This window comes from Populus euphratica, unplaced genomic scaffold (assembly GCF_000495115.2).
Source record: "Populus euphratica unplaced genomic scaffold, PopEup_1.0 scaffold724.1, whole genome shotgun sequence".
NCBI classification, from domain to species: Eukaryota; Viridiplantae; Streptophyta; class Magnoliopsida; order Malpighiales; family Salicaceae; genus Populus; species Populus euphratica.
In genome coordinates this window covers 95,670-118,014 of record NW_011500586.1, presented here as the reverse complement: position 1 = coordinate 118,014, position 22,345 = coordinate 95,670, and the positions used below count along the sequence as shown (strand labels likewise).

The 22,345-nt window shown below is 31.1% G+C and overlaps 1 protein-coding gene across 3 annotated transcripts; it reads right to left on the bottom strand.

Moving 5' to 3' along the window:
- Nucleotides 1–4,445: 4,445 nt before the first annotated feature.
- Nucleotides 4,446–8,590, bottom strand: LOC105115520 (superoxide dismutase [Cu-Zn], chloroplastic-like). Of its 3 annotated transcripts, XR_840355.1 has the most exons (9): nt 8,238–8,590; nt 7,336–7,397; nt 7,195–7,234; nt 6,966–7,061; nt 6,851–6,882; nt 6,604–6,679; nt 6,207–6,260; nt 4,849–5,017; nt 4,446–4,698 (listed from the first exon to the last, which is right to left on the bottom strand). XR_840355.1 is itself a non-coding variant. In XM_011012429.1 (8 exons), the coding sequence occupies exons 1-8, from the start codon at nt 8,509–8,511 to the stop codon at nt 4,992–4,994; spliced, it is 660 nt and encodes a 219-aa protein (XP_011010731.1). In that variant the 5' UTR covers nt 8,512–8,590; the 3' UTR covers nt 4,743–4,991. The 3 variants fall into 3 exon arrangements, 1 of the variants encoding a protein (XP_011010731.1); XR_840356.1 differs by lacking the exon at nt 4,446–4,698 and having other exon boundaries at nt 4,743–5,017; nt 6,604–6,689; XM_011012429.1 differs by lacking the exon at nt 4,446–4,698 and having other exon boundaries at nt 4,743–5,017.
- Nucleotides 8,591–22,345: the final 13,755 nt, after the last annotated feature.

The following is a 22,345-nucleotide window of genomic DNA, read 5'->3' as shown; positions in this document are numbered from 1 at the left end:
TGTGGAAATAACCCGTGCCGGCATGCCCAGAGCTTTTCGAGATTAGGTTCGGGTCTCTTGGAAAACGATGGGATTCGAGCTCCATCCTGTGTGAGGTAGGGGTGTGCCCATGACACGTGCAAGTAGGAGTAGGAGTTCTTCTGATTAGCAAGTCAGAGAATGGGACCCTTTTATCCCCCGGAACACAACCCGCTGCTTTCCTTCAAACCTAGAATAGAAGGGTCAGAGACCTACAAGGATCTCGTGCAGAAAGCCGGAATTATGAGCTTCGGCAACAGGATCCAGACCAGGAAGGCACTAGTAGGTAGTGGTGAGGTAGCTCTTATTAGTTCGAGTCGGTGCCGGTAGCTGTAAACTCTTCTTTCTCTATGGGAATCATAGCCCTATCGTAGCCAAGACTTGCCTTTCTTGCTTGAAAACTTCCTAAACCTCTTCCTACTCATAAACTCTTGGAATAACTATCAAATAAGGCATGTTATGAGGGGAGACCTTTTATCTTAAACAAGAAAATGCATTGAATACAAATAAGGAAAACAGTCTACTCATGCCTAAGCACAGTAGAATAAAAGGAATAAAGTTATAAAGGACCCAAAATACCTTGTTTACATATCATTGGAAAATGCATTAACATAAATACGGCAGCAAGAAAAGGTAATACAAAAGTGTGTAAACTATATAAAAAAAAAAAACTAAAATTGGATTGTCCTACACTAGCACTTCCACATAATAACTCTACTAAGGTCCTATTACCAAAATAGCTTTCGACACGCTTGTTACATTTGAATCGTCATGATGCCTAAAATCTCAAGAATTCTCTCTCAAATCAAAAACCCCACCATGTTCAAAACTTACATTCATTCTTGCTCTATTCAGCCCAAACCTATTTCCTTAGCCCATGGATGCAAACTTATAGTCATCACCACCCTTATCAGCGTTATCATCAACAAACTCATCAAAATCGACTCTATCATTTCATATAGCCTTTCAAACATTACTAATATGTTGCTTCATTGATTCCATTTCAACCTTAAACTCTCTGGTCACCTTAGTTAAGAGTTCAATTTGTTAGCCTATAACTCACATTTGGAAAGAGAATTTGGTGTTTGGTGTTGTTGATTTGTTGTTTTCGAACACCCTTTGAAATTTGCAAAAATTTGGTAAGTAGCACAAAATATTTCCTTACACCTCTCATGTTTCACACAAAATCAAGGTTTTTCACTATAATAAACTCACTATGCCTTTTACCTCACAACTTGCTTTTTTTCGGTTCTTTCAAAACTAAAAATCTAGCCAATCAAAGTCAAAGACTTTCGCAACGTAATGAAATTATGAATATAGACTCAAGAATCAATAAATATACTAAAAACAAGCAAAACAAAACTAAGATAATGATTTCACGAAGAGCAATGCAAATTCGTATGAATTGTGGGTGAAACGAAGATGCAAAATAAAACAGATTTGAAAATTAATGAAGATACTTATTTGACCCTAAATAACCCAAATATAATATAAAAAAATGATTTGGTTGAAACAAATAGTAGACAAACACATTTTGAAACTTGACGTAAATTTGATTGTTACACAATTTTATAGCACTAGAATTGAAACACATACCTAACAATTTTGGAATGACCAAAAATTCAATATATATTATCCTAATACCTAAAAATCTACGGATCTCAATTTATATATTGTTCTCTTATACCTAGGTATTTAAACCTTGAATCGAAACCTCAAGCAACCAATATCAAAATAAGGCCAAATTTAATATGTAGTGTGATTTCACTCATAGTAAGAAGTATATGAAATTGTAATTAATTATGAGATGGTTTGCTTAGGGTTCTCTAAGAGTTGTGTTTTTGCGGCAAAATTACAACAAGCTTTGAATAATGTTTGGAATAACCTAAAATTCAATATGTATTATCCTAATACCCAAAAATCTACAGATCTTAGTTTCTAGATTGTTCTCTTATACTTAGGTATTTAAACCTTGAATTGAAACCTCAAACAACCGATATTAAAATAAGGTCAAATTTAATATGTAATGTGATTTCACCCACAATAAGCAATATATGAAATTGTAATTAATTATGAGATGGTTTGCTTAGGATTCTCTAAGAGTTATGTTTCTACATTAGAATTGCAACAAGCTTTGAATAACGCTTTCTGTTTTTTAATTTTATACTACTGATATGTTTAGAGACAGTAAAAAAATCAAAATATTAATTTTTTTATTAGTATGCCTTATAACAAAAGAAGAAGAAGAAAATTGATGTAAACACTAAAATAACTTGACGAACACTAGGAAAATAAAAATTTCATGAAGATATAACCTGTTTTTTAAGCCTTGTTATGATACAAACTAATACGAACCTTATAATCACATGGTCATGCAACTCACAATCTTAATTAAGATATGATCCTGTAAAACCAAATGAGATCTAATACGAGTGTGACAAAATAGAAACCTGCCCCAAGGCACCAACACTATTAGAATAAAGTCAAATGATGTCACTAAGCCAATTAATCTTTGACAAGTCAGTTTTAGTTTCTCTCACATGTTAAACTGAAAAGTTCAAAAGTATTATTCATCAAAGGTGCAAAAATTTAGACTTTACATGTGTTTAAATAGTTCTGAGAAATTAACCCTAATGAATCTACTCTTTTAGGTTGAATTGACTCACTTAAAAAAAAACTTCAAACCTTTACTAGTAAATTGGAACCCTAATCCAAACAGGCATTATATCCTAGTTAAAAAAAAAAGTATTAATTAAACTCAAACAAGTAGCTAGCAAAATAAAAATAAAGCTTATACGTCTAAGTCTTATTCTACCATGAGAAGAGAAAAAGAAAAGAAAACATTTTAGATATAATAAAAAACTTATTTATAGCTTATATTGTTATTCAATAATCCTAAGAACTAAAGGAGATGTTGTCACCCCTTTTGTTTTCAAGTTAGAATAGAATTATGATCTTAGCCTTGTATTTATTCTTCTTTTGAAAGGGAAAAAATGTTGTCTTTAATGCTCTTCTTTGCCCCCATATGTGTTTTCTAAGTACTTGGATTTCTTTTTCTTTTGTTTCTTTTGTTGTTTTTTCTCCTCACCTGATAATAAAAATAAAATAATAAATACTAATTTTTAAAGAAAATAATTAATGTTCCCACACATGATAAAAAAAAATCCAAAACTAGTTAGGAATCCATAAAACATATGAAAACATCATAAAACAAGGTTAGCTGAAACTAATACAAAATTAGTATCCTTGTTGTTGAAACTTCATGTTCCAAATAAAGATAGATTAGACCCTCTTGTATATGGATTAAATGCACTAAAGCTTTTTCTTAATACTTAAAAAGATCTTCAAGTTCATCCTCGGTCAAAACTTGTATAACCAGACCATTCAATATTTTTTAATACCTTCGCTTTGGATCTTGTGATAGACCTATTTAAAATATATAATGAGTCCTTGGTATTCATGGGCTAATCCATGTCATGGTATCATAAGAATTTAATAAGAATTGAGTCATCTATCAAATGCTAGTACAAGATTTCATATTTTAGGAAGCACACATGTTCCATTCTTCTCAAGATTTCTAGCAGGTTTTACTAATGAAAATGAGTTGGATAAATAAACTATATGTTATAAATCATAAGTCAAATGAAAATGAGTTGGATAAATAAACTATATGTTATAAATCATAAGTCAAATCACGTATCTCATTCATATTACTTAATTAAATTAATCAATATATTATAGTTTGAAATTGTGATGAAAAGTATTTTTTTAAAATAGTATTTTATTTGAAAATATATTAAAATAATTTTTTTATTTTTTATTTCAGTACATCAAAACTATCAAAAAAACACTAAAAACAACATTTTAATGATTTCTAAGCCAAAAACACCCAAAAAAATAAGCAGAAGTACTCTCAAACACTCCAGACTTGCGAAAACAAAAGGTTTGATGCAATCATAAAGGGATATGCTACAATTAGATAGGAATTTACTACAATTAGATAGGAATTTACCAAAAACAAGCTATAGAGATGGCCCAACAAAATTATTCTATAGACTACTAAAATAGGATTAGGTCTAAAAAAACCTAGTAATATTTTAAAAAAATCATAACTTCTAACACAATTGTTGAATTAAACTCAATTTTTTAAAGAGATTTTTAAAGCTTAATTTTATGAATAACCCATTTTATTGGTCCATTCACTACACAAAAATCTTCAAATTCAGCTCCAAAAATCTTGTTTGAGTTAATCTTATTAATTTCATTTAATTTTTCTAGATTTTATATTTAATTTTAAATTTTATGTTATTTTTCTTTATATTTTAAAATTCTAATTTTATTATCTAATACAAGTCAGTTTTCTTCATATAACTCTTAAGAAGATGGACTTCATTTCAGAAAGTAAAACTACAAATTTAAGTTTCGTGTCTATAACCTTTTTCGTTCATCAATTTTTGTGCTTGTTTGTTGTCTTTCGCTTGCATCATATTGAAATCAAACCCTAGTAGAACTATGATGCGGGTGATGACATGACATCTAGATTTAAACATGGACCATAACCATGCCCTGTTCCACCAACTATGCACTTCTTTTCAACCTGAGGGAGGCAAGGGCCGGAGATTGGAGAAATTTTCCCGGTTAACCATATGTATGGCGTTGTAAAAGTTGTCCTGGAATGATCTACAATAAGCGTTATAGAAACATTATGAAGTTCTTGAGGAATATAAAGAAGTTAACAATCCAAATTTGATCAAATCAATTGCTGATATACCAAATTCTGGGCATTGACAAAGGTATGCGTTGGCAGCAAAGTTTATTTAGATAGCAAACCTGTCTAAGATCATGACTGGATACTTGCTGTCCTGATAGTATTACTTTACACACTGAGAAAATTAACAGTGAGCTCTATATGAGAAAGTGGTGAAAGCAAGCAGCAAACGCTGACACCAGAATGATTCGAACAACAGATGCCATTATACTGGAGTCAAACCAACAACTCCTGCACACACACGACACAAAGGGATGGAAATAAGAATTCAAGTGTTTAATGAAGATTTTACAGAGAGATGGACTGGAAGCTGTAATGAAAATAGTTACACAAGAAATTGTAAGAAAAGGCCTCAAATAATATGGAAGAAAAAACAGAAAGGAAGTGTGTTCTGCTCAATGTACTGATATCGTTATCAGTCAAATAATTGGTGCTTTGAGGCATAAGAGACTAGAGTGTGTTCACAAGACTTCAGCAACGTAACAATGCTTGTAAAGCCAGAAATGCATGGTCAAATGATTTCTGCAAATTTGTATTGAGGGAACCAACACTCATCAGAACAAGAACCTGTGAAAATGTATCATTAATATTTACCACACTATGCTGATTTTAAAATTTTTCTGTTCGTGCGACGATGAAAGAAAAGAGCGGGCAATCAGGAATGTATTCCTCCATGTCTTAGGTGACATGCCTTCATGAGTTGGAATGGAATATACACAGCATAGTAATTGCGAGCTTGTGAGAAATCATGTCAGGGACATGGAGATACCACTCAATGCAGGAATTCCATCAAGATATGTGGTCAAAAAAGAATATTCTTTTCTTTTACAGAGTCGGTCAAAAGAACCTAGCTCCTGCATGCAGTAAAATCCTAGTTCTGGAATTAATATTAAATTGAGTTAGAAAAAAAATTAACATCAAATCCGGCCCTCACAAAGACTGCAAAACTTAAAAGCTGTTTAAGATGCCTTGCTTTATGCTTTCAATTTTTACATCTAGCACTCCAACATGATCACAATCACATAATGCATCTAATGTATGAACTGCTACTCTACCATGTGATTTCTACATTCAGATCATTCCCAAAAGTACCGCGGTACCAAAATGCAAGTTGTCAATAACCTTATCACATGATCATATACAAAACAGGCAAACAATAAGGAGATTACACATTATGCACGTGTGCACAGGCACGTGCGCACAGCTATGAACATTGCATACACAAGTGTGGAGTTAAGAATGCCATCAGAAGTTTTGCAGGTCTATCTATAGAAATCAATAACCATAATTTTCAAAATCTTAACTAGCAATCAAATACAACTTGATCAAGGAATGGATCAACCAAGTCATGACCATCTAGCTACTATATAAATGCAACAGCTGCACTTAAGGAAAAAAAGAAAAAATTCTTCATACATACCACATGCCAATCTTCCACCTGCATTCCCAGTGGTTGAGCTGAGTTCATGCCTGCCTATAGATGCAAAAACCAGCAAGGATGGAGAGGAAACGTTAAGAATGTCAAGAAAGCAAAGGTCATCAAAGTGATCCATGCCTTTGTTCCTTAAGACTTTATATTCATAGTCAAATAACAGTAACAAAATAGCAAAAAACAAGTTCACAGGCATTTAAAAGTCTGCTCCTGTCTCCTATGCCCTCCCTCCTCACACAAAAGACATATTGTTTCTCATGGTTGCAACAAACATAAAGGAATAAAAACACATGCGCAAGCAATAATTTATATTCAGCTAAGTTTGCCAGGTAACAAAATTAATGTTGCAAAAGTTTGCATCCAGGATGCCTGAATAAGAACTTACCCTTTCCAAGGTCATCCTCGAGTTCATGAACCACAAGCGTTCTCACGAACACCGTGTTAGGACCACTCAGTGGTATCTGCACTTTTTTTTTTTTTTCAAAACTCTAAAACTGAGTAAATGCATATCAATAAAGCAGAAAAGTCTAAAATAAGAACATAAACCATGTGTCAACCCATAAGCAAAGAAAAAAAGTACACTCAATGGCTGTCAAAAAATAAAATATTATGCTTCAGTTCACAAAAATTACCTGGTTATCCACTATTATTGCCTCTGCCACCCCTGTATTTTCAAAATTACAAGGATAAGTTAATTGGGTCACGGAAGCCCATAAAAAACAAATGAAGAATGAAGAATGATATTACCATCAGCATTAGCAACTATGTTTCCCAGGTCACCCGCATGACGGATTTCATCCTCAGGAGCACCATGTGTCAAATTGTTAGGATTAAAATGTGCTCCTGTTATTTGAATTTGAAAAGGGAAATTATAATAACACAAATAAAGAATCAGGATTATCCATGCATTAACTGAAACAATACAAGAGCCAAAACTGAAACAGTTTATTTACAATGCAGTTGTTTCATGTACTACCTGTTGACACGCATCCATTTGTTGTGTCACCATATTGATGCTAAAAATGGTAATTCAAAAAGAAAAAAAGGACATTAAGATTTGGAAAGTAAAGTACATCCATGTCCAAAGATGATAAAAACTGAAGCCAGGAACATTCACCAGGTGGAATCCATGAGGCCCTGGAGTAAGCCCAGTGATACGAGCATTCACAGTTGTAGGACCTATTCGAAAGCAAAATGCAAATAATGTAAATCACAGTCAGGGCTCCAATTATTATGACTCTCCACATTAACCTCCACTCAACTTAAACCACAGTGGTTATCTGACTAGGGATAATTGAATATTCAAGCTTTTCAGTGATGGAAAGAACAAAAACCCTGTCAATTAGCTAATTCAAGTCTCAGTCAGGATTGCAGGCATCTCCTATTTCCAGATTTGAAATTCAAAAACTTCGACAAGACAGTATAACTCCTTTCGGAAACAACATTTTTAACTACTTTTCAAAATTAAACATCAAAGAATAAAACCAAACCTCAAAACAGGTTAAAAAAATTAAACCATCAACCAGACAGTCTGTGAAAAAAAGAAAGAAAGAGGGTAATTGAAATCAATTTGTCATGTATAATTTCTGAAATAACTTTTTTCAAATTTTATGTTTTAAAAAGCAGAAATCAAATGACAACATATCTGGAACAAAGAATTTTTAACATTGCATATCTAGTTCCAAGCTCCAGCCTCATTGTCCCTGCTTGCTGACTAATTTCAGAATCAACAACTTCAACTATAATCTGAATTAGACAAAAAAAAAAAGCATCATCAAATATCAACTTAACAAGGAAAAATGATAATGCGGTTAGCACATCCATCAAGAAACAACTTCAATTAATCAAAAAATTCTTTCTCGGTCCCATTTCCCAAAAACAAACACCAAGCATACCCATTTACTCTTTTCTCTAATTTCTTATCACCCAACAAAGAATCAAGAAGTCAACCTCAACCAGCAACAACATTCAAAACAAAACATTAAAAAGAAGAGAGAGAGAGAGGCAAGAGTGACAGACCATCGGCTTCCTGGGTCAAAATGATGACGCCTTCAACATTAGAAGTGCCTTTAAGGACAGCAACAGCTTTCTTGGTAGCAGAAGCAACAACAAAAAGAGGTGGTTGCTTCTTGGCAGCGAGAGACAGGGAAAAAGATTGGCGTGAGGGGTTAAGGGAGATGCCATGGAAAGAGGAATGATTAGGAGGAAGTGGAGAGAGAGGGAGGTGAAGAATTGGTGGAATGGCTGTGAGGATTGCGTGGGCTGCCATGGCTGCTATTGCAGCTGCTTGCATTTCTCCTGTAGATAAAATGATAATGTTCAACGACCAGGGTAATGTGTTGTTCCAGAGTTCAGATTCGGATTTTTTAAGGTATGTACATTAATATAAAATAATTTTCCTTTTTTTCAATTTTTTTCTTTTATAGTTTTTCTTTTTTAATAATAAATTAGAAAATATTTTTAGTTATTGAAAATAAATATGAATTTTCCTATAATAAAATAAATACATCGAGATAGCAGCTATTTTTTATTTAAAAAACAAAACATCAAAACTATAATCATCTTAATATTTTGCATTATATTCATTATAGAGTATTAATTTCATTTTATTTAAATTAAAAACTATCATTGAAATATTATATTGTTAACTTAAAAAAAAATCTTTATATTATATTCATAATAAAAATTAGATTTATAAAACTAACTAAAAATATAAAAAAAAATCTTAATTTGTTGAAAACTGCTTACATATAAAAGAAAACAATTGTATATTTCATGTTTTTCTCATTATTTAGAAAACAATGAAAGAAAAACTTGAATACCTAAAATATGTTTGTTAAATTTAATTTTGAAAAAATAGAAAGTTAATTTTTCACATTTCTAGATGGAAAAATATTATATTTAATATAAAATTTCATTTTTTAACTTTAATTTTTAAAAAATAAAAGTATTATTTTGTTTTTAAATAACCTCTTGTAATTTTTAATACAGCGCAATTGGCCTATACTTGAAATAGTTTACATACATCAAAATATTTTTTTATGATCAAATTATATGTATTTATATGAATTTTTTTTATCTTTCTTGGTGATGAAGACATATTAAAAAAAATCACTTGTTAATTAAAAAAATATAATTTTATTGTAATTTGGATATATTAAAAAAAAGGTATATTTTTTGAACAAGTTGTAGAGGTTTGAAAAATAAAAAAGTTTGATAAAGTTGTGAAAATAATTAAAAATAATCTACCTGAATCAATTTTTATATAATGAACAATAAGATATCTTCGAGACAATTTTATCATCAATCAAAATTAATTCTCTCTTTTAATGATCTAATAGATTGGATTACTTGTTCTCGAAACATTCATTTTATTTCTCAATTTAGAAAAGTAAGTGAGTAATTATTATAAAAAATAATAATAATAATTAACTGTATGAGAATTTTTTTTTAAGAATATTTATTGTTTTATATGTTATTACCTAACTCAATTTTTAATTAAATTATATGAAAGTTAACTCGACTTAAATAAATCGATTTTATAAATATAAATACAACTTTGATGATTAAAAAAATTATAACTTAATTTTTAAAAGAATTTCAACATGACAATTTGTTAAAACATATTACGATAATAATAGATTAGATCGACCTTAATCCCCTCGTGACCTGAGTAATAAACTTTATTAAGTTCAATAATTTTTTTTATAAATTTTTTTATTTAATTATATGATAAAAATTGAACACTGATCTAAAAATAGACATTTATTTGAAACAATTATTCTTATATAAAGTAAACAAAAAACCATAATGCAATCTATTTTTCAACCAATCCAATATTAAATGATGAAATTGAAAAAGAATAAATTAAAAACAATTAAAAGACAAAAAAAATGAATGTCATGTGACACGACTAAAAGATTGATGTCTTCTCTCAAGTGCAGGAGTGTCGAAGTAATAAATAACCCGGCAAGACCGAAGTCGTTCTACAGAGAGATTAATTGTATCAATTATAGATAATAACAATACAATAACAACAACAATAGTAACAATAATTACAATAATAACAAAAATAGTTGTTGTTGTTGTTGTAGTAGTAGTAGTAATAATTATAAAGAAGAAGAAGAAGAAGAAGAAAAAGAAGAAGTTGATGAGAACTTTAAGATAAAAGATTAACATAAGGATTAAACAATGATAATAATAAATGTCAAGGTTAGAGGATCCACTAATGGTATATCAAACAAGTATAGTATAAACTCTTATTATTTAATTAAAAACCACACACAAACCAGGTTCCAATCAGATTATAAATTGTTAACACGATTACATTAGTCATCTTATTTAATTAATACTAATACTTGTAAATCTCATCAGATATTCATGATTATAACTTATGTTAACAACAAATCAAGTTACTTTCATAGCTCAAGTGTCGGTTATACTATACAATATAGGCTATGAAAGTGTCAAGCATATGTTATACCAAGTGTTATATAATATAAATCTATATTAGTCATTTAACAATCAAAGTATTAAAGAGTGAACAAGATAACAAATACAAAACATATTAGTATCAAACATTAAAGTCCATATTGAGTTTACATTATACTTATTCTTACACCATTAGTGTAAACTTTTCACCTTGACATAATAAATTTAGCTAAACATAATGAAAGAAAGAAAAACAAATAAACAAAATAATAACATAAAAGTTAACTAAGTAAAGGAAAGGAAATGAAAGGCATAAATAAGATATTGATGAAAATAAAACATAAGCAATACAAAAAAATACAAAGAGAGAAAGCAAGAGCATGATCTTGATCTGGAAATCAAGATGCATAAATGCATGGAAAATGTCTTCTTTTATAGGCTAAAATTGGGAACTATTAATTTGATGACTAATTGATGAGTGGGTGACCAACTCTTGACTTGGTGACAATCCTTATCTTCTCTTGTCTGCCCAAAACGTCATTGATAACGTCAAAATTAAAACCACTTGAAACATGAAAGTTGTAGGAAATTGTCTCAACTTTCTAGGGTAAAACATCGAGGTCATTTGGACTTCTAGAACTCCAGATATGGGCCAAACACTGAACAGTGCTCGGGTTGGAGGGCAGATTCAGCTTTTTTTGTTGTTGCTACAATTAAGACTTGAAAATGACCTTTTTAAATCTTAGGCTCCATATAAAAGTTCTAGGCCTATTTCTTACCTTTCCATCCATTTAAAGTAGACCTAAATCCGAGATCTACAGCTCTAGATATGACCCAATTACTGAATAGCGTTTTGATTTGGATTGCACCAGCATCTCTTTTTAAGTTTGGCCATCTCTTTGTCCTTTCAATTTCAGTTCTTAAATTCATCAATCAATCCTTTTATTTATATGATAGGCCTGCAATTAAAATGAACATTTACCATAAATTAAAGGTATCTTATTGATTAGTACTTAAAAGTACATTTTTATCATGGTTTTATATCATCATTTTACACTTGAAGTATCAATAACTCCTTAACTAAAGCATGTTTTATAATAATATATCTAATAATTTAAGATACCTTTAATTTATGGTAAATGTTCATTTTAAATGTAGACATATCACATAAATGAAAGGATTGATTGATGACTTTAAGAACTCAAATTGCGAGGGCAAAGAGATGAGACACTGTTCGGTAATTGGGTCATATCTGGAGCTATAGATCTCAGATTTAGGTATACTTTATATGGATGGAAAGGTAAGACATAGGCCTACAACTTTCATATGGAGCCCAAGATCTAAAAAGGCCATTTTCAAGTCCAAATTATTGCAACAACAAAGAAGCCCGAAGCTGTCCTCCAGCCCGAGCACTGTTCAGTATTTTGGCCATATCTGGAGTTCTAGAACTCGAAATGAGTTGAATCTTTTGCACAAGAAAGATGAGACAATTGTCTACAACTTTCATGTTTTCAAGTGGCTCCAGTTTTGACTTTATCAATGACGTTTTGGGCAGACAAGAGAAGATAAGGATTGTGACCAAGTCAAGAGTTGGCCACCCACTCATCAATTAGTCATCAAATCAATAGTTCCCAATTTTGGCCTATAAAAGGAGGCATTTGCCATGCATTTAGGCATCTTGGTTTCCAGATCAAGATCATGCTCTTGCTTTCTCTCTTTGTATTTTTTGTAATGTTTATGCTTTACTTTCATTAATATCAAGTTTATGCCTTTCATTTCCTTTCATTTACTTAGTTAACTCTTTTCTTATTTATGTTCTTATTTTGTTTATTTATTTTTCTTTCTTTTATTATGTTTAGCTAAGTTTATTATGTCAAGGTGAAAAGGTTACACTAATGGTGTAAGAATAAGTATAGTGTAAACTTAATATGGACTTTAATGTTTGATACTAACATATTTTATATTTGTTATCTTGTTCACTCTTTAATACTTTGCTTGTTAAATGACTAATCTTGATTTATGTTGTATAACAATTGGTACAACAAATGCTTGACACTTTCATAGCCCATACTGTATGGTATAACCGACACTTGAGCTATGAAAGGAACTTGATTTGTTGTTAACATAAGTTATAATCATGAATGCTTGACGAGATTTACAAGTATTAACATTAATCGAATAAGATGACTAATGTAATCATGTTAACAATCTATAATCAGATTGGAACCTCCTTTGTGTGTGGTTTCCAATTGAATAATAAGAGTTTATACTATACTTGTTTGACATAACATTAGTGGATCCTCTAACCTTGACATTGTTTGTTATCATTGTTTAATCCTTGCGTTAATTTTTCATCTCAAAGTTCTCATCATCATCTTCTTCTTCTTCTTCTCCTTCTTTTTCTTTATTATTATTATTATTATTATTATTATTATTATTATTATTATAAGTGTTATTGTTATTACTATTATTATTATTGTTATTGTTATTGTTGTGGTTATTATTGTTGTTGTATTATTGTTATTTATAATTTGTACAATTAACCTCCCTGTGGTTCGACCCCGGTCTTGTCGGGTTATTTATTACTTCGACACTCCTGCACTTGGGAGAAGACATCAATCTTTTAGTCGTGTCACTTATATTAGATATGTTATTATAAAACATGCTTTAGTTAAGGAGTTATTGATACTTCAAGTGTAAAATAATGATATAAAACCTTAATAAAAATGCATTTTTAAGTATTAATCACACCCCCCCAACTAGCTTATTTCTAGTCCTTATTAATCAAAGTATTAAAATAGAAAAAAATTTTATAAATTCCACAAGGCAAGGTATTGATTATTCAATTTCCATTAATCTATCAAGATAAACAAACTCTCATAAAATTTATATATCTACTCAATACTTCTTAAACAAAATATTAATAAACCTTTTTTTTTTGTGCTCAATATATCAACACATAGTTATGGGTCCTTACTTGGAAGAAAACAAAATTCTTGTTCTAATATTTAAGGTTAACTTCCTTGGGTTGGCATTTTTTTCTTTTTCTTTTTCTTTTTTTGTTTTTTTAAATATATATACATGTAACTTAAAACACAATGCATCTTTAATCCATGTAACGAGCTTTTGGCTAATGACTCCCAATGATACGATCCAAGCAAAGTCAAATTTGGATTTTGATGTAAAATGTGCAACTATCCAATTTTATAGAAACACTTATAATTCTCAATCCGACCATTGGATCGAGCTGAAATTTTACGTGAAGTCTACTGATATATTTTATTACCTTGGGTTAAAATTTTAGGTCAATCAGAGTTCGGTAAGGCATCTCAATACAGGTCAACAAAGGCTATATGAATTTTGTTATTTACTTCCTTTTGACTTGTGGACTTCCTATTTGGCTAGAATTCTTTTCCTAAAAGAATGTGGCAGCTTATTTTGGAAATATACTAATTCTACAAGGATGTTTAATGGGTTGCAACATAGTTTCCAAATGTAGCAAGGATTCATAATTATTTCAGAATCCTTTTCTTACAAGGATTCCTTATTCATCTGAGCTACAAAAGGAAAGAAGACTTTAGAATACATTCTACCTTCAGATCAGATTTTATAGTCTATTTGAGACTTCTTAATGGTGACAAATCAGATTCTAGCATATTTAAGATAATAATTTTTGGATTTTTATATTTTTATTACTTATTTGGGTCAATTGTAAGTGGGCTACATATAAGTCCACCTAAGGGGGGTCCATTAGGGTTTCTTTAAGTGTAGAATCACTATAAATAGAGGCATAACCAAACATGTAAAGAAAGACTATTCAGATTAATAAAACTTCTTAGTTGCCGCACTTTGTGTGTATGTGTGTGTGTTGGTGAGATAATCTCCCTTCTATGGTTCTCTAATGAACTGAAAAATGACTTATCGAAGAATAACTGTCTTCGTGGCGTCATCCTTATACTTTCGTTCGTGAATCAATATTCATTGGGTGAGGGTTTTTCATTTTCAATAGTGCTAGTGCCTAGGTACAAGTTATATTTGTGTCACACTCCTATCAAACTTGATTCACTTAGCTTTCCAGGAATTGGTGTCTTTGTGTGTGGGTTGTGTGACCATGTGATCACGAGTTTCGCATCATTTGGTATCAAAGCTTGGCTCCATTAATCAGGTTATATCCTCCTGAAATTTTCGTTTCTTGTTAATTCCACAAAAATTCCTTAGTATCTAATTTCTTATTCTCCTTGAATTTACGGCATATAAAAAGAAAAAAAATTGTTCTTCATTCTATTATTGTTCAAAATATATCAGTAGCATCAAAAACAAAAAAAAGAAAAAAAATTGTTCAAAAAGACGTTTATTAAATTCTGCCGCAGAAAACTAAACAAGAGACAATTAGATCAAATCAACTCGGAATTAGCTCAAATTTGATATTCTAATTATTGGGGTCCTAATCGCATTACATATCAAATTTGAGGTCAATTGGATATCATTTTCTTTGGGTTTCAAATTTGGGTCTAATCAAGTCTGATTCATAACGTTTTTATGTCAGTATATCAAACTTTGTCATAAATTGCTCAAACCTTATATTCTGTCTATTTAGGTTGATATCGCACTATATCTAAAATTTTAACTCAATTGGATATTATTTACTTTAGGTTCCAGATCCGGACTTAACTTGTCGTAAACGAGTCTATCTTGCGTCAACGTTTGAAATTCGCTTGCTTTTTGTTGATTTGGTTTCTTGTAGTTTATTTTCATCATATCTAACATATTTGGGCATTGTTTAATGATTTTGCATATTTTTTATTTCTGTTTTTATTTGAGTCTTCAGTTTCGTTCATATTTCGGATAGACTCGCTTGTTACTCGTGAGACTATCATTGCATTTTTGTTTTGCTTGTTTTCTAGTTTTTATTGCTTCTTGAGTCATATATCTATTTGGATTGCGCTGCCAAGTTGGTTCTATTTGGTGTTGGTTTATGTTTCGCAAGAACCGCAAGGTGAGACGAGAGGAAAGATTGTAGTTGGTCAATCAATTGTTCAGTAGTAGCAGCAGAAATTATTATTTGTCATGCAAAAGATGTTAGAAATTCCTGTTCCACAGCATGATCAAGAAAAGATAATAACTTATCATAATAACCATTAACATTTAACAGACCTATGGATTTATGGTGAATGTGTAATGAACCCAAGAGGAAATATGAAAGATCTCTTCCAATGTGCCTAGACCACCTGGTAAGGCAATGAAGGCATCGGCATAGTTAAACATTGCATTCATTCGAGCAGACATTGTAGAGACTTGTAGTTCCTCTCCAATTGTTTTTCCAATGATGTCTCATTGTGCTAAAGCTTTGGGGACGACCCCCAAAACTTGACTACCTCCTAAAAATGCAGCTATTGACACACCTTTCATTAACCCAAGACTGTCTCCCCCATACACTAAATGAATCTTTCTCTCAGCTAGCACCTGACCAAGATAATTTACTGATTCTAAAAACTCATTTTCTTTCCCAAGACTAGATCCACCAAAAACATAACTATTTTTTATGTGATGACCTGAGAAACTTGTCATTTCTACACACTTCTATAATTGTTGAATGTATGGGTTGAGTAAAAATGAAAGGAAGGAAGAGAGGATTTTATAGGTGAGAAATTAAAAAGGTAATCATACCACCTATATATAGGCCAATTGGAGTCTCACACTCTCTCTTTTTATTTATTTATTTATTTTTGAAAAAGCATGTTTATGCACAGGTAGTTTGACACGATCAAGAAGTTGATGTCTTATTCCAAGTACAGAAATATCAAAGTAATAAATAACTTGGTAAAACCAGAGTCAAACCATAGAGAGGTTAACTATATAAATTATAAATAAAAACAATAGCAACAACAACAATAATAAGAACAACAACAACAACAATGATAATGGTGGTGAAGATGAGTTAAAGAGGACTTTGAGATGTACAATTAATGTGAAGATTATACAATGATAAAAACAAATGTTAAGGTCAGAAGATACACTAATAGTATTAGAGATAAGTAAGGTATAAACTCTTTATTAATTATCAACATAATCATATTAACTATCTTATTTACATAACACCATACTTATAAATTTTATCAAGTATTCATGATACTAACTTATGTTGACAACAAATCAAGTTCCTCTCATAATAATGATGTCGGCCGAAGACTATCAAGGATCAAGTATTTGATGTACCAAGTATTATACAACACAAATCTAGATAAGTATTTGATGTACCAAGTGTTATACAACATAAATCTTAACCATTTAATAAGTAAGGTATTAAGAATTAATAAGATAAAAATGATAAGACATGTTAATAGTAAGTTGTTTAGGAGATAAGCATTGAAGTCCTTATTGAGTTTTTATTTACTTATCCTAACACCATTAGTGAAACCTTTTCACCTTGATATAATTAACTTAGCTAGACATTATGAAGAAGAAAAACTTAAAGAAACAATACAAGAACATAAACATGATATAAGTTAACTAAGTATAGTAAAAGAAATGAAAAGGATGAACAAGAGATTAATGAAAGCAAAACTTAAGCATTACAAAAAAATAAAGAGAGAGAGCAAGAACATGATCTTGATATGAAAAACAAGATGCCCAAATGAATGAAAAATGTCTCCTTTTATAGGCTAAAATTTAGAACTATTCATGTGGTAATTGATAATTGATGTAGTGGCCAACTATTGATTAGTGGACTTGGTAGACAACATCACTCAAGCACTTTGGCTGACTAAATTGACATTGAAGCAATCAGAATTTGGCAAAATGTTCTGTATGAAAGTTGTTGGAAATTGTCTTTTCCTTCCACCCACAAAATTTAAGATCATTTGGACTTTTAGAACTCCAGTTATGGGTAAAACTCTAAGTAGTATTTGGAAATTTAGGTCTTTCCATACCCATGAAAGTTGTAGGCCTATTTCTTATCTTTCCAGCCCTATAAATTAATATGAAATCCAAGATCCATAGCTTTAGATATGATTCGATTACTGAACAATATTTGAATTTGAAGTGAATCGGCATCTTCTTCGTAAACTTAGCCTTTTCTTTGTCCTTGCACTTTCAATAGTTAATCACAATAATCAATCCTTTGAATTATGAGAATGCTTGCATTTAAAATAAGTATTTACCATAAATTAAAGGTATCTTATATTATCAAACTTGTCTTTATAAAACATGCTCTAGTTAAGGAGTTATTGATACTTTAAGTGCAAAATGATGATATAAAACCTTGATAAAATACACTTTTAAGTACCAATCACACCCCTCAACCAGCTTATTACTAGTTCCTAGTAATCAAAGTGTAAAAATAGAAAAACAATTTGCAAGTTCCCTAAAGCAAGGCATTCATCATTTAACTTTCATTACTCTATCCAAGTAAACAAATTCTCATTAAATTTATATATATCTGCTTCATATTGTTGAAACAAGATATTGATAAACCTTTTTTTTTATGTGCTCAATGCATGAAAACATAGATGATGAGGCTTTTATTAGAAGAAAAGAATATTATGTTCTAATGTTCAAGGTTAACTTCCTTGGGTTGGGATTATTATTATTTTTTTCTTTTTTTTCCCTTTTTTTTATACATATAACGTAAAACATAATGCATCTTGAACCCATATAATGAGCTTTCGGCTAATGACTCCCAGACCAGTTAGTCTTAGGGCATTGGGTGTTGAGACTCTCTTTCGAGCTTAATAACTTGGGTTGCAGATACTGATACGTAGATAGTACAATGTTTGATTCCCTTAAGTTTTTCTCCTCAACCCGTGTAACAAGTGTTAAGCCAATAGCTCCCAAGTCAGTTGATTTTAGGGTATTAAGTGTTAAAACACCCCTTCAGGCTTAATTGCTTAGGTTAGGGAGGCTATGAAACCAAACGTATCTACCATTTTATTTATTTATTTAATTACATTTATTATCATTAATTTTTTCTATTTTGCTTCTCTTTTTTTTTCAAATTATATACTATCCTTTTTCTTTAGTTGTTACCTTTAACAAAAGAACATAAATAATGTAATAATTTGACACGACTAAAAGATTAGTATATTATAAACTTAAGATGGACTTTTGACACGACTAAAAGATTGATGTCTTCTCCCAAGTGCAGGAGTGTCGAAGTAATAAATAACCCGGCAAGACCGGGGTCGAACCACAGGGAGGTTAATTGTACAAACTATAAATAACAATAATACAACAACAATAACAATAACAATAACAACAACAACAACAACAACAATAACAACAACAATAATAATAATAATAATAATAGTCACAATAATAATAATAATAATAATAAAGAAAAAGAAGGAGGAGGAGAAAAAGATGATGAGAACTTTGAGATAGAATGTTAATGTAAGGATTAAACAATAATAATAACAAATGTCAAGGTTAGAGGATCCACTAATGGTATATCAAATAAGTATAGTATAAACTCTTATTATTTAATTGGAAACCACACATAAAGGAGGTTCCAATCTGATTATAGATTGTTAACATGATTATATTAGTTATCTTATTCGATTAATGCTAAGACTCGGAAATCTCGTCAAGCATTCATGATTATAACTTATGTTAACAACAAATCAAGTTCCTTTCATAGCTCAAGTGTCGGTTATACCATACAGTATGGGCTATGAAAGTGTCAAGCATTTGTTGTACCAATTGTTATACAACATAAATATTTCTAAAAACTCTTTTTCTTTTCCAGGACTAGATCCACCGAAAACATAAATATTTCTTATATGATGACCTGAGGAACTTGCCATTTCTACACACTTCTATATTTGTTGAATGGATGGGTTGGGTGGAAATGAAGGGAAGGAAGAGAGGATTTTATAGATGAGAAATAAAAAGGGCAATCATACCACCTATATGTAGGCCAGCTAGAGTCTCACGCACACTCTCTCTCTCTTTATTTATTTATTTATTTTTGAAAAAGTTTTCAAACGATGTCCATTTTCCTTAAAATTATTGTCATTCATTGAATTCTTAATATCACAGGCCCCATAAGGATTACTCCATCTTGGTCTTAGCTCTCTTGGGAATGCATAGAGTTGAGAATTATAAAACAAAAATTTTTAACTAGTATCAATTTTTTGACAATTTTCACAAGTTTTACAGAATGCATGCGTGTCCTTGAACATGGTGGGCCAATAAAATCCATTTTGAAAGATTTTTGTAGCTATCTTTTTAAAGAAAAATAACTCTCACATGCTTCAAAATGACAAAGTTTAATGACACTACTTACCTCATTGTCGAGAATGAATCTTTGAAATATTTGATCAGGATAATATTTGAATAAGTTAAGGTCATCACAATAAAAGTTCTTCACTTCGTTCAAAAACTTTTCTTTGTCTTGGGTACTCCAATCAGCTAGCAAATCTCCTAAAGCAAGAAAATTGATATTTTTATCATACCAAGGCATTGGACTAAGAGAAAGTAAGGATTCGTTAGGAAAGTAATCATCGATTGGTGTGATGTTAGATGTCGAATTTGTTGTCACTTTTGACAAAAGATCCGCATCAACATTTTCGGTGCGTTTTTCATCCATGATTTCTTCCTCAGAATAAATCATTTGCAAATCTTCAGATTCATCCAACTCATTTTTACTTAAAGTAGATTCAAGTTGATCATAAACTAATTCGTCAATATGATCTACTTCTTATAAATCATTATCATCTCCAGGTTGCTTGCAAATGTTGAAACTATTCATCTCCAATGTCATGTTTTCAAATGATAGTTTCATCAGTCCATTCCTACAATTAATCAATGCGTTAGAGGTTGCAAGAAACGGATGTCCTAAAATAATAGGAAATGAATTACATGCTTCAATAGGTTTTGTGTCCAAGACAATAAAATCCACAGGATAAATGAATTTATCGACTTGTATAACATATCTTTAATTATTCCTCTAGCCACTTTTACAGATCTATCGGCAAGTAAAAGAAATATAAAAGTTGGTTTTAACTCACCTAGATTGAGACTTTGAAAAACTGAATATGGAAGTAAATTCACACTAGCTCCAAGATCAAGTAAGGCTCTTTCAATTTTATGCTCTCCAATAAAGCAAGAAATTGTAGGATAACCAGGGTCTTTATATTTCAAAGCATTATTGTTCTGAAGAATGACACTTACTTGTTCGGCTAAAAAGGCTTTCTTTTTCACATTTAGTTTCCTCTTCACAATACATAGATCTTTCAAAAATTTAGCATAGAAAGGAACATGTTTAGTAGCATCCAGCAAAGGTATATTGATTCTTACCTGTTTGAAAGTTTCAAAGATTTCAGAGTTGTGATTGACTTTTCTTTGTTTGGTCATTGCATGAGGAAATGGAAGTGCTGGTGGGGAATCAGTCGTTTCTTTGTAATTTTCAGATTCAACCCCTTCCTTACCCTCAACGATTGACTCATCATCTTTCTCATAAGGTTCAAGAGTGGGTTTTTCAATAACCTTACCACTGCGCAGAGTAGTGACTGATTTGACTTGATCCATATGTTGGCTTCCGGAACTACTTGCATTTGCATTGTATTGCCCCTTGGGATTTTGTTGTGGTTGAGATGGAAACTTACCTTTCTCTTGGAAACTGAGAGCAAATGTTAATTTTGCAAGAGTATGTTTAAAATATGTCATGTTTTGAGCAAGTTGAGTATTGATTGTCTCTTGCTTTTCAATGAATGCATGCAATGTTTCCTCAAGATTTCTTCTAGGAGGTGAAGCATAAGGAGGTGTATATCCATGAGAATTTTGGAAATTATGGTGTGCTTGAAATGGTGGTTATGAAGTTTGTGCATTGTTGTTCTCACTCTTTCAACTAAAATTTGGGTGATTTCTCCAACCAGAGTTGTATGTTTGTGAGTATGGGTTGTGGTTGGCCCTTTGAAAACTGTTTAAAGCATGGGCTTGTTCATGGAGACATTCCTTAAAAGAAGGCAAGGTTGGACACTCATTGGTTGAATGCTCATTTGTTTCACATATTTGACACATAATGTTTTCAACTCGTTGGTTGAGTGTTCATTTGTTTCACAGATTTGACACACAATGTTTTCAACAGATTTTAATTGACCACTCTTTTTCAATTCTAGTGCCTCGACTTTTCTAGCTAAAGATGCAAACTTGGTTTGAAGGTCATGATCTTCCCTAAGGTTGTACATACCTCCACTAGATGTATGAGGTTGAGTTTTACTCGGTTCCTCATAAGTACCCGCGGTGTCCCAATTTTGAGCATTTTTAGCTAACAAGTCTAAGTACTCCATTGCTTCATCAGGATCTTTATCTTCAAAAGTTCCATTGCACATCAATTCAACCATTTGCCTATCTCTAGGTGTTAACCCTTCATAGAAATATGAAACCAATCTCCATGTTTCAAAACCATGATGAGGGCAAGTACTAAGCAAGTCTCGATACCTATCCCAACATTGATAAAAAATTTCTCCTGATTTTTAAGTGAAAATGGTGATTTGTCTCTTGAAAGAGTTTGTTCTATGAGATGGGAAAAACTTCTTCAAAAACTGGTGTTGCATTTCATCCCAAACACGAATGGATCCTGGTCTTAAATTCTATAGCCATGTTTTAGCTTTATCTTTTAATGAAAAAGGAAAAAGCTTTAATTTGATGGTGTTCATGCTACAATTTAAATTATTATATGTGTTGCAGACCTCCTC